Here is a 13319-nt window from a genome sequence, read left to right on the forward strand (position 1 = left end):
AAAATACAAAAAAAAAGAAACTCACAGAATCAGACAATCCAGTGCAATTAAATATTAAATAGTACTAAATAATGATGTAACAAATCAAAAACAAGGCAACACAAACAGTACCATAAATAGACTTAAATAAATAACTAATAGAAAATGTTTACAAGCACAGGTATTTTTGCTTTTTAAACTAATGCATAACTCTGATTTTAAATGTAATTGCTTCGTTAATACTCATTGAAAACCTTTGTTTTTTGTGTTTTTGTGTATGTAACGCTTAAAAAAAAAAAGACAACACACTCCAGAAAATACACTTCTTTAAATTTTGAAGAAGTGGTTGGTTGCATTTTCACCTCAGGCACAGTAACATTTACTGACAATAAAGTCAGTGAAAGTAGTCAGTGTCAATTTTCCCCTGCTGTCGTAGTGCATGAGGACCATGGGCTCGTAGGCTGCCGGCACGCAACAGGGATGAGGTGTCCCTCCTTTGGTGATCTGGTGCAGCCGAGACTTGACCTGAGTGTGCATGCTTGCCGGCTTGTAGTTGTGGGGGCAGGTGCCGTCGCAAAAATGCATGGTGTATTCGACTGGGGCTACAACCCAGTCTGTCCAGCCGATGTCTTCGAAGGACACGGTGACTGACTTCCGGCAGCACCATCCTGGTTCAGCACAGTCATCTTCCTTGTTGGAGCGACGCTGCCTCGTCCTCTGCGCGGGGTTGGCTTGTGTGAGGTCTAATTCCAGAGAAAAGATCGGCTTGAGGGCCCCTCTGTTAGCCACCCCTACATCCACAACCAGTGGCTTCCCATTAGTCTTGAACCACTTCTCTACCTCTGGGATGATGTCCAGGTACGCATCTTGAATGTTTGAGATATTAGTTTGGGCTACAGAGTCAGTCCAGGCAGCCGGCCACACTGCTGGCTTTCCCCCATTGACTTTAATTTTAATCTCCTCCCTTGCTTCAGGCCTGACTGAAGTGAGTTTACCCAGAACCTGTCTGGAAATCTTCAGCTCTGCTCGAGCTACAGTCAAGTCATTCTGAATATTCGTATTCTTTTGGAAAACAGCTCTGTACCACCGCATGCTTGGACCTGACCGTGAACCCCTCCGAAGCGCTATAACTGGTGAAACTAAAGAAAAACACACACAAAAAACAACAAAGAAAATTAGAAACAAAGTTGTTTACATCCTTTGATCATTAGCATTGTGTCATAGAATAATTGGGAAGGGGGAAATAAAAGAGTATTGCATAAATTCTTTATGAAACTCTTGTAATTGGTTGTTATTGATAACACTAATAAAGTATCCTCAAAGTAAAGCATTGTGTATAAGGTGTGCCTGTCACGCTCATGATTTCTAAAAGCTTGCAGGAATGTGTTTGCTTTTTTACACCACAGTTTCATGACTATAGATTCTATTTTAAGCTACATCAGCCTTTATCAGGAATGTGAACTATTAGGAAAGATATTATTCGTAGTATTCATAACCACATCACTATAGCAGGTTTTGCAAGTACACAGTGTTAAACCTATACTATAATAAAGCCTCAGTCTTCTTCTTGTAATCCAACTTTCTAACCTGGCTTTTCACATCACTATTACAGCAGCTCAAGTGGGCGGCCCCGTCTAACAGAGTTCTCATCTGTACCTGGAAAGAGCACAGTGGACATGGTGGATTGCGAGTTTTCCCCCATTGGCTGGCTGGAATTTCCTCTTATCTCCCTTATTTTTCTCCTGTAGAGCTGATACATCTCCCTAAGCTCCTTTTTCGAGGCCTTTTGGGTCAGTCTGGGCTCCACGTCCATACCCAAAGAGCTGAGGATCCCTGTCTTCACAGCCTCCAGAAGCAGAACTGCCTGGCTGTCCATGCTCTCCATATCAGGTGTGTTTTCGTGGGCCTTGTGAAGCTGGCCTTCCCCTGAGGTGGAGGCGAGGAGCAGCAGCGTGCAGGTGACGAGTGGGAGAATCGTGTGGGAGATGCACATGGTGAGCCAGCCGGGTAGGTCTGATTTGTGAGAGCAGCAGCAGTCAATGGATAAGGTTTGCCTATGCTATGAACTAAATTCCTGGCATGCCTTCATTTATAGTGCTCCTGTGTTGCCACACCCCTGTTTGGTCAGGTGAGCCTGTGATGGGCTCATCCAGAGCCATATGTCATAATATGGTAGCATTTTGTGTTATGTGACAACAAGATGTCAACTATAACATCAGAAATGTAAGAAAGAAAATTTTTAATCGTTTGCAAGTTTTTTTGTTTTTATCAACACACAGAAGGAGGCGACAGCAGAAATGGGATGAAGAGATTTTGGGATAAGATTTGGTTACGTCCACCTCAGCATGATGAAGCATTTGAATTTCCAGTTATTCATTACTTTTCGCAAATAAATGATCCACACGGACCACTTCGAAGAAGTCCAACAGAGTTATGCATGTGATAGTTTAATGACCCTCACCAGTCTGTGTCTAAATGTTTCCAATGCAGCTGTGCCCAGTACAGTCAAAGGTCAAAAGCAAGTTCCAACTGATGAGAGATTCATCTAACATGTGTAAGCGGGCTGGCCATTTTCTGGCAAAGATAATAAAAAAAATAAACAAAGGGAGACAGTTTATTACGTCTATATCAAGGCTCTTAATGTTGAGCACCCTACAGAGTAAATGTCTCAAGGTTAGATAGAAGACAGATAAAAGAACAAAGAGGTAATCAATGTCAAAACAGGGAACTTTCTTAATCTGCCATGACAGCAATCATGTGGTCACACAATAGACCTAAGCTTAAATGTGTATTTTAGCACGAAATGGATCTGCATATCTGATCTCAGCCTCTTCTGTCCCCTGTGCTGAACAAGAGAGCAAAAATGCTGCAGTTTCCGTCACTGATGATTGATAGGACAGACTAAAGAAGTAAACAAATACATCATGAAGCTCTGCCAAGACCTTATCAGCACGTATAAGTCTCACTTTGGTCAGTAATAAGGGTCAGTGCACTGACAAGCATTCTCCCCACCCTTATAATTGCAGAGATGTGTGCGAATCTGTAAACAGTGAGTCACCAAGGTGATGAAACAATCATGTGCTTTCCCAGGTGAGTTTTTGCCGGATGAAAGCGAGTGAAAGGTGTAAAGTGACTCACGCTGAACTGACACCCTGGTTTAATCTGTCATTAAATGTTTACAGTCTTCTCTGTCGGTCTTCATCTATTGTTAAGTGAGATAGGAAAAAACCCTCTGACTCATTTTGTCAGCATGACTGAGGAGTTTCAGAGTACTGACAGTGAATGTCATCTCACACACTGCCCAGACCTGATGCAAAGTGTCATCAGACAAGACTAAAATGATGTAAAAGTATGTGTGTCCTTCTGTGTGATATATATATATACACACACATATGTGTCTGATGACACGTTGCATCACGTCTGGGCATCAGGTTCGAGCTGTGAGTGCATATGATAAAATTCACTCTCAGTACGATATACAGCTGTTTTATATAGCTACATATATATATAGATACATAATATGTATTTTTATATGTTTTACAAACCCTCCAGGCACAGAAACGTTCAATTCAGCAGTCATTTCGATTGAACTGCACCCATGTCATACGTGTTTTTGTTTGAAAAAGTTTTCAGAAACAACGTGACAGTGGATCATATAGATAGATAGATTTTAATTTAAAAAATAAATAAATCATGTTAATATTTCATTGACACGATTTATGACATTAATAATAATAATGGATTGGATTTATATAGTGCTTTTCAAGGCACCCAAAGCGCTTTACAATGCCACTATTCATTCACTCTCGCATTCACACAACCTTAGCTTGCCTTCCACAGCTTGTAGCCACAGCTGCACTGGGGCAGACTGACAGAGGCGAGGCTGGATATCGCGCCATCGGCCCCTTTGGCCGTAAAGTAGGGTAAAGTGTCTTGCCCAAGGACACAACGACCAGGACAGAGAGGGATCGAACTGGCAACCTTGCCCAGGGATCGAACCGGCAACCTTCCGGTTACAGATACGCTTCCTCAACCCCCTGAGCGACGGTTGCCTAACAATCATATCTGTAACTGAAACCATTCCCATAAGATAACGAGGTGACGTTTTCAAGTTCAGACAGCTTGCGCATTGACTTATTGCACCGTGGCGCCCCCTCGTGATCGTAAAGCTACACTACAGAATTTAATTAGCTAAGTGAGGCTGGATTTGGTCAGGAGAAGGACGCAATTTTTAGCATAAACCTGAACCCAAGGTTGAGACAGACCAATAATACAGAAATGCTTTCTGTTCCAGATGTGAAATATTTTCTATATCTAACATGTCTGTGATTTCATCTCTAAACTGAGAAGTAACTACCAAACTTCACAATTGTACGGGGAGTTTTATCTCTTCCTCTTTACCTTTCCTTTTCAGTGAACAAAAATAAACTTAGACTGAGTAAAAAGAGACACGGACGACTGGTGCGGTAGTAAAAAGATGACTTCAGCGGAGCTCCAAACGCTTTCACGGTCAGTCTTGACAACAGGCCGATGCACAAGAGGGATTCTGTCTGTTTCCAGTTAAATTAGATTCAAAGAAAAATGAATCAGGTGAATACAACAGCAGGCCGAGCGTCACAGGGGGAATCCACCCATCTTCAGTGTCTCATGGTTGGAAATCACTTCCTTGTAGGATTATGGTGTGCTTGGGCTGTAGTCTTGTTTGCCGAAGAGAACAGATTTAAAGAAAGGCAAACAGAAAACCCAAACACATTACTGTTTGTCTGTGATCACCATGGCTGACTGGCCGCAGAGGTTTGAAGTCAAAGACTTATACAGAGAACATGAGGAAACAATTTCAAAATATTTAATTCAAAGGTCTAATGCTTTAAATCTGCCACAAAAAGTCTGAAACACTTTTCACTTTTCATAAAAAGCTGTTTCGAACAAATATGAAAAAATGTGGATATGTTTTAGTCAAGTGTTTCACACCTTCCCTCCGTAAAGCAGTCACACAAAGACAAAACAACACACCGTAGTGTGATAAACTGAGTCACTGTATTCAGTCACTCAGCTGAAAAAACCCAAAACTTTATTCTGACACAGTAAGTTTCCACTTTAGCTGTTTCAAATCAACAGTGAATTTCACGGGAGAACAAGGAAGGGTTCACATCCCCTCCCCTTATGTAAACTCACGTGTTACATCACAGGAGAAGAGATCGACCATTGTTTTATGAAAAAAACAAAACAAACAAACCCCAAAACAAAAACATCATAGTGTCACTGCGTGACAGGCACAGATCAGTCCCCGCTGTTCAGCTTGACTTGAGAGCTCGGTTGTTGCGCATCCTCTCACTGTTAAAGCATGATTCCTCCAGGCACAAGCTGTTATTTGGCATGATGGGGTTTTTTTTCTTTTTTCACAAGCTCACGAGAAACATCCTGCGTGGATGGCAGCATGCGGAAATGAATGGAGTGCGAGTGTTTCATGGGAATTTTGGTGGCAATGAAGAAAGGTGTCTGTTTCACACCTGTGTTGAATATTCATGAATTGGTTTTTTTTTTTTTGTTTTGTTTTATTTATGGGGGTGGGAGGTCTTGGGTTCTTAGGGGTTAAAAAAAGGCCATTTAGCTACAGACAGTAAGGCGGTCAGCTTTTTGACAACTAGATGATAGAACGTCGATAAGAAGGTCAAAGCGCCAACCCCTCTCTTCATTAATAAGGTTAACACGCTGCATCTCTTCCTGGTCAGGTGATCAGCTGACTGGAGGACTGGTGGTGGCCACCTTTTGTGGTAGGTCGTACAGCTCGCCCAGGGGAGGAGAAGGGGGAGGAGTAGGAGGAGGTGTTGATGGTGGTGCAGTAGAAGCAGCAACAGCAGGAGGGAGGAGGAGTGTATCCAACGCTCCCGGGGAGAGAACGGAGCGCAGGAATGGGCTGACTGACCGGGGATCCGCCGTGTGCTTTCATTGTCTTCAGTGATGGATGAGCCGAATATCCTGAGACGCCGCGGTCTACAGGTAAACGGAGGCTGGCTGTCATGACAGCGCGCGGTTGTGGTTGTTTCTAGGGAAACGAGATTAGCTCAAAGTGATGAGCCATTTGCCGACGATGCAAGGCATTGATGTCAGCGTGGCTTATGTGGCGTCAGCTTATTTTTCATTTTAAAAAAAACCCCAAAACTTTCACCGTTGCTCTTTAGATCTGTGCTTTATTGATTAGATTATGTGGCATCGTTAGAAAATATTATGTGCACTGAGCATCTTCCCCATGCCCTGTGGGCATCCTTTCAGAAAAGGTGGAGTCCCACGAACCGCAGCAACGGGGACACATAATAAATTTTATGAATGTAAGGTGTGTATATCAGACCTGACCTCACTACTACTTAGCTATGTGTTTATTTTGGAGCTCTTTCTGTGTGCTTTGGACAATCTGGTTGCCTTGGTGATCTGGAGCACAAAAGCCAATGGTTCCTGGGAGACAGTCAGAAACATCTTCTCCTGGGTGCCATGTTCATTTGAGATGTTCACAGAATAATTACGTGTTTGTTTTTGCTCCATTAATGTCTGTATTTTCTGAATTCACTTAGTAGGCAAAGCTGCATTGTTTCCACCCAGGGTCTGTTGAGGCGGTAACACTGATCATCAGTCCAAACTGGGTGTTCCCATTCCCTTGTCTCTGTTTATAGTAACTAGCCTTTTCCCACCTTGCATTCATTGAATTTCGATGGAGTGGAGCGATGCAGTTACAATGAAAATAACGGTCATGGTGGAAATGCTGTTTCAGTGCACAGTTCTCCCTTTTTTAAAACCATCTTCATAGTCACTTTCTCAATTTTCAGACCACTGGAGGTAATGAAACAAGTGCAGGTAGTCTCAAATTCTGTGCACAGACTCTCGCAGTGTGACATGGTGCCACCCTTCAAATCCTGACTGGCAAGAGCAGTTTTACAGTCCTCTTAGCTGAAACTCACGGACCGAGGATTTGCAATTAAATGGCTACAAGGCCCACTTGTCATCGCCAGAAACTAGGCCATTCAGCAGCTAATGATATTTACATAGTGCCGATGAAAAAATAAACAGGAGTGACACAGAACAAGGCCACCAGGAAAAACTGCAGCGTTATTATTAGCACCTTGTGACTGTAAGCATGAAATGTAATTCATAGCAGTGTATTCAAAATGATAGGTGTCCTCCTTGACAGCAAAAGAAGACCTTTAAGATGATGCCAGTGATTTCAGAGCAAAGGTGGAAGATGTCCCCACCACCACCATCACATTTTTCTTAATTCAACCTTTCCCTCTTCTCTTATAGAAAGAACTGAGTCTTCCTCGTAGGGGAAATCTGTAAGTATGTCATCTGGGCAATTCTGTGCATCTTTCGCTCTTTGTCCCCCTTTGCACCTTTTTTTGTGCCTCAAACCAGGCCAGTCAGTTGTCTGTCACATGTGGGCTTTATTGTGCATGCATGCTGCTTTTCCTGACGGTAAACATTTACTTCTTCACATCCTGAAGTGCAGGAACTTCTTAAAGCACCTAAGAAATTTGGCTGAAAGATAGAGCAGGCTCATTGCCCAAGACTGGTTTTATGTAAATGTTAGGAGGGGGAAAACAGAGGAAGAGAGTGGGAGACATTGTAGGTCTCAGTGTGAGAGAATAAATTAAGCCGCTTCTTCTTTTACTGAAAGAATCCAGGCTTTGAATCTGCTTTTGTATTTAGTGCTAGAGTTGATTTAACATCCTAGTGCCTATATCATTGTATATTATTAGCTGAACTGAGCGAGCAAGCTGAGGAAGATCTAACAGGTAACTGCTTAGTTGTGACTGTTTATTTATTTTTTTGCCAAATGTTTAGCCTGCACAAAATTCCTACGTTATTAGATCATCGTTACAGCTCATTTCAGACATTAGGAGTAGAACAGCAGTGATACATTGGAGTGCATGAAGAAAGTTACCTGAGAATTTGTTGCCAAACAGAAGCCGTTCTGGTTAAAAATAAATAAATAAATACATGTGACTCCAACTTGTCCAGGGACTTTCCCTGGAATGGGCTAGAGCTGAAGCCAAGATAGTTTCAATAGCTGGGAATGAAAGGAAATATCAGAATCACTGAATAATATGTATTCATCTCAGCTGACAGTTTCAAAGATCTTTAGAAGCTACATGTGTTTGTGCTGCTTACCTACACTTGTCCCACTGCCAGTATAGTGTTGTGAGACAAAGTTATGTTTGTGCAATAAAATCCTTTGTATCCCATTGTCTCTGATATCTGTTGGCCAAGTCAGGTGATTTCATTAAGGCTTTTCTGTCTTCTAATATACATCTATATGCATATATTGCTGTATTAACCTTATACAGGACAAAAATGAGCACCATATAAGTCCTGACATGGGGCAGTGTGTGTGTGTGTGTGTGTGTGTGTGTGTGTGTGCGTGTGTGTGTGCGTGTGTGTGTGCGTGTGTGTGTAAAGAAGTTAATTTAATATATTTATCACAGTTAATACCTGTATTTTAAAACGTAAGAAAAAAGACTTAAACTCTCCGAACCATTGTTTTATATAGGCTTTGAAATCAATAAAAGTCGCGAGCATCCCTATAATCTCTATTGAAAAAATGTTACCTTCAAGACTATCGGACGCTCTGAAAATAGTCTTTCTAATTTTGATATAACTTCTTGTCAAATGTTATATTTATTGTTTCTATTAAAAAAATAAAAGAGAAGAATTAAAAAGAACAGGGAAAAAAAGATTTATCGTTGAAAATCTTAGATTTTTGTACCGGATGGATTATTTGTGTCATAGCGTTTTAAACCAGTATTTCCGACAGGACATGAAAGCATCAGAAATCCCTCCTCCTGCTGGCGCGCGGCGATGCGGCTGCGCGTTGCGGCAGAGACGTTGCTGTGGTTGAAAGTTTCTGTCTCCAGAATAACGCTTTACGTTTTGTCGAAGCTAGTTATCGGTCGATAATGTTGCACCTCGTGGGAGACAGGCTGTCTCGAAAATTTTACTGATGACATTGAAAAGGAGCAGCGTGACCATGGCCGTCGCAGTTGCTAGCACCGCCGAGCTGCCCTGCCCGGGGTCTGGGGTCAGTCTGTATCGAAGAAGCAGAAAGGAGTTTGTGCCTTTGGAGTCGACGTACTAGCCTAAATCGACAGGGGAGACTGTTTACCGCGATGCCCCCTCTTTAACGACAGTATACTAATTCTCATATCGGATCGGATTTAGCGGTCACCTCCAACATGTCTGATCAAAACTACTACTGGACCGTGCTGCCGAGCTACAAAACTAGTTTTGTGACCGGGGCCATGATGAAAAGATCGAAAAGGTAACAAAACCTAAAGCCTGTTTCTAACTAGAAAATTATCCTTGAAAATGGAGACGAATGTTAATTAGCCTCGACCAAACTGCTGCAAAACGTCTGGGGGGGGGGGGGGTTGTATGTTTGTCATCGGCTGTGCCGTTCAGTCTCTGAGAAACAGCAATTTGTTGAACGTCGTAATTTCGAGCTATTTGATTCAAGGCGCTTAATGGCAACCTCCAGACTGTCTGCTAATATAGCCGCTTCACAGCTCAGACATCTGATCCCTCCGGAGGGTCTGTGATAGCCCCTCAGCATTGCACTGTATGTGTCGGTTACATCCGCCCTAGTTTTTGTTTCCGACAGAGAAACGTGGCCATTGTAGACTGTTGTGTGTATGTGTGCGGGCAGGCTGCATTGTCTGCTGCCAGCTGTCGCATAAAGCGACACCAGGGCCCACTGCTGATCGGTGCACTGATGCGGTTAGTGGGACAGTAGTGTTGTAAACGTGCTTTCATCAATCAGATAAATCCAGTCAGCTCTTAAGGTGTCTTAGCCCTTAATGCACTCAATATGTCTTTGGCAGTCAGTGAGTTCATAGTGATCTTAAATTGTCGCGTCTCTACCTCTCACCTCTTTGTCATAATCTGAACACATAATTGTTGGTTTGCTGGCACAATTTGCCTTTGTTACAGTGGTGTAAACCGCAAGAGCTGCAGTTTATATTGCAGGATTTAAAAATGTAAATGTACTGCTATTGAGTGAAGCTTCAGAAGAAGAAGCCATTAGCACGCTGAAACATAGGCTATCTGTGGAATGTCAAACTATCCACTCTTTCCATGTAGTTGGGGGGTCATGCATCAATCAGTGATGTGGCCGATCCACCACAGTGAGCTGATGAAATTGGCTTCAGTTAACAAATGCAGCAGACATAGTTAACACGCAGGACTGTTTCAGTGGCCTACATTCATCATCTTTCATGTCTTCCTGCAAGATCCATACAAACCATTATTGTTAGTCCCAAATATCAGTCGTCTTATGACTGCTAGCTGTTGATGAAGCGCTCACGTGGTGTGCCAGTGTGATACAGTGGTGCTCTCATGTCGAATTTCCCAGAGGAACCCACCCGAGGGATTAATAAAGTTCTATCTTATCTTATCTCATATCTTTCGGCACAGGTTCTGGAGTGTTTTTGCTGATGTTTATTTTTTTTAACAGGAGCAAAAAAGCGAACCTTCACAGTGTTTCTGTGGTTGGAGGTGTACTGTATACACTTTGAAGCCCAACTCTTGGCACACGTTGACCCTCTCATCCTTCTGTTTCTGTGGCACTTTGAGTCTTTATGGGTTGAGGGGCCATATAGTTTGTGAATCTGCCTTTGCACCGACCCAGAAATGTCAGGCTTTGTTGTCGTCTCAGCCCCTCAATTATTTTAGGTCACTGCCAGAAGGAAAGGGAGACAGGATCTACTTTACCGACATGAAACAGAAAGCATTGAGATCACAAACGGGGGGGAACAAAGAAAACTGAAAAGAAGCCAAAACTGTAATCTTAATGAAAACATGGAGTTAACACCTGCGTGCAGAAACCTGCAGGCACCAAATACAAACATACAGGAAATGGACAAGATAACACTGGTACTCTAAAGTAATGTTATACTTGGACTGGTAAGCCAAAAAGGCATTAGGTTGTTTGCTTTACTCCAAAAGCTGCATCAAAAGAGCATTTTAAACTCTACAAATATATGCAAATTAGAAGAAACACTGTTTGTAAATTGAAACCAAAAAACCGATCAGGACAAACAACACAGACCAGCTTCAAAAATACCAGCAGAAGTGAAACAACACTTCACAGCTCACAAAGACCGAAGTACAAACATGTGGACGGTGTGTCATGGCCTGCTCAATTATATCAGGGGTCACTTGGACCATTTTATTTATTTCCATCATGATAAAACAGCTTTCCAAAGTTCTTATTGTCTAATCAGGCTCTGCCAGTGGTACTGATAAGTAATATATTTCCCTTATCTCACATGACAATACTCTCAGACGTCATTGGATCGTACTACACTGCTCAATCCAGACTTCACATTATTTACTGATTAGAAGTGGCTAAAAGAAAAACAAAAAGTTTAATTCCTCTAAATATTAGAGCAGGTAATGTGTAGTTAGCGCTGATGCATAAGAAAGAAGTTGCACTCAAGTTGGTTTGTTTATATATTTACATGCCAACATGTTTGTAGTCATGCATGCTTTGTATGTATATACATAATTACAGTGGCATTACTATTGTCAGCACATCAAAAAAATATGAATTCAGAGGCTGATCGAGTTTGATTTTTTTTTTTCCCCACAGATTGATAAACAAAGTGTGCTTGGATCATGTTTGTTACAACACTGCATAAAACAGATGATCACTCTCTTCTGTTTGCTGTTTTCCACTCACAGTTCCCGTAACAACAAGAGAAGGAGTTTGGCGGTCGGGACCCCATCGCCCACGCTGTCACGACCGCTTTCACCTCTCCCACTCGCCACAGGTACTTGTGTTTCGGTTTTACCCGTTTGTCTGCTTGCCTCAGTGCAGGGTTTATTGGATTGGCTCATCAGAATTCCTGCATTTAGCCACCGCTGATTGCGTGTGAAGCAGAGAAGTTACAGAGAGTGGAATGTTGAGGAGAGCACAGGATTGCCTGTCTCATGTAGGATCATCAGTCTCAAGTTTTTTTTGATGCTGTATGTAATGAAGCAATCGCTAGTTTACCTCTGGTGCTTTGTTTTATTTCCTTCTTTCTCATAATGTGCCCACAGTAGAGTGTAAAAGCCATACAATGCTTTTCCTTGTGATCATTTTTAATGTAGTCCCTTCTAGGCTTCCTCATCATTTGATCTCTCCACTTAAAAAGTGTCATTCCGTGTATCCCCCTTTTTTGTGACTTGTCCTCAGGGACAGTGGAAGTCCTTTAATTACCTTTTTAGCAGTATGCAATATGGTGTGATTGTACCAAATACCCCCTGCTGTCTGTTGACACAATCCTTCTTTGATTAGGACAGGACAGGAAGGGCCCTAGATAACTTTGTGTGTATGCATCACTGTCATTAAAATATTTGATTGTTTCAGTTTGAACTTGTAAAGGAAAACCATCTGCAAAGTTGACCGTTGCACACTGATAGTGTAAAACATTAGGAAGCCAGTCCAGTTATTCTGCATTTAGTAATATGCTTGGATTCCTTCAGCTTCCTCTCAATTTTCAAAAATTTTGTTTTGTTTTGTTTCCTCAGCTGGTAGCAGTCCTTCAGAAAGCCCCAGAAATGTCTCTGCTAGCTCTTCTGCCAATTTCCAGTTTGCCCGCAGGTAAGAATTAAATGAAATGCTTTTTAATATAGTCTTGGTTTAAACCAGGCACATTATTGCAGTAGTTTCTTTTCCGTAGTAATATCAAGTGGAAAATGACTAAAACAGACATATTGCAATGAAAAGTACTTTAATGGAGTGAAATGGCAGCAAATTAGATTAAAAAAAAAAAAAAGAGATATGTAGTCAGTGAAAGTTTATTTTTATTCTTGGCCCGCTTTGACTAAAAATTAAATCAGAAAAAATAACCAAGGGATCTTTGGTTCGGTGGAAACTGTGTGCACGCAAACTGAACATGCACTGGCTTGTTCCCTTTGCCCCTCAAATCGAGGCAGTGGAGAACCATGTCTGACCAGCTGAAAGCCCCCAGGGTCACTCACTTACTGGACGTGGGTCTTGGCATTTGTCAACCCAATTAAGGAGGCGAGTTGGTGCGCGCACTCATTACTCAGGGCTGCTGTGATAATGGAAGAAAACTGCAGAGCTTGCCTTCTCATCACGCGTGCCGTTTATAGACTCGCTGGGATTTAGAGGAACATTAGCTGCAACCAGCTTCCTCAGTCAGCAGCGGAAAATAGTGTGGTAGCCTGTCTCTAAGAAGACTTTAGTAAGGAGCAGCAACATGTATACTTGAATGTAGGATTTTCAAGAACACTGTAGTTTAAATGTATGTGATGACCGACTGTCCCAAATGTCATGAGTTAAGCTG

At 42.1% G+C, this 13319-nt stretch overlaps 2 protein-coding genes across 6 annotated transcripts in view; one reads left to right on the forward strand and one right to left on the reverse strand.

The window, feature by feature from the left end:
- Positions 1–2597, reverse strand: gdf15 (Growth differentiation factor-15). The gene is made up of 2 exons (XM_080861687.1): positions 1636–2597; positions 1–1118 (listed from the first exon to the last, which is right to left on the reverse strand). Exons 1-2 carry the CDS (start codon positions 1970–1972, stop codon positions 343–345), a joined length of 1113 nt encoding a protein of 370 aa, XP_080717813.1. The 5' UTR covers positions 1973–2597; the 3' UTR covers positions 1–342.
- Positions 2598–5862: 3265 nt separating this feature from the next.
- mast3a (microtubule associated serine/threonine kinase 3a) overlaps positions 5863–13319 on the forward strand; it is a 29049-nt gene continuing 21592 nt past the window's right edge. For 4 of the 5 annotated variants that reach the window (XM_080907730.1, XM_080907731.1, XM_080907733.1 and 1 more), the window contains exons 1-3: positions 8815–9286; positions 11707–11795; positions 12538–12610. In XM_080907730.1, coding sequence (XP_080763856.1) covers positions 9201–9286; positions 11707–11795; positions 12538–12610 — 248 coding nt within the window. In that variant the 5' untranslated portion in view covers positions 8815–9200. Of the gene's footprint in view, positions 5980–7272; positions 7305–8814; positions 9287–11706; positions 11796–12537; positions 12611–13319 lie in introns of those variants that run through there. The other variant, XM_080907732.1, reaches the window with a different exon arrangement.

The sequence above is a fragment of the Rhamphochromis sp. 'chilingali' genome, assembly GCF_963969265.1.
Source record: "Rhamphochromis sp. 'chilingali' genome assembly, chromosome: 16".
Classification (NCBI taxonomy): Eukaryota; Metazoa; Chordata; class Actinopteri; order Cichliformes; family Cichlidae; genus Rhamphochromis; species Rhamphochromis sp. 'chilingali'.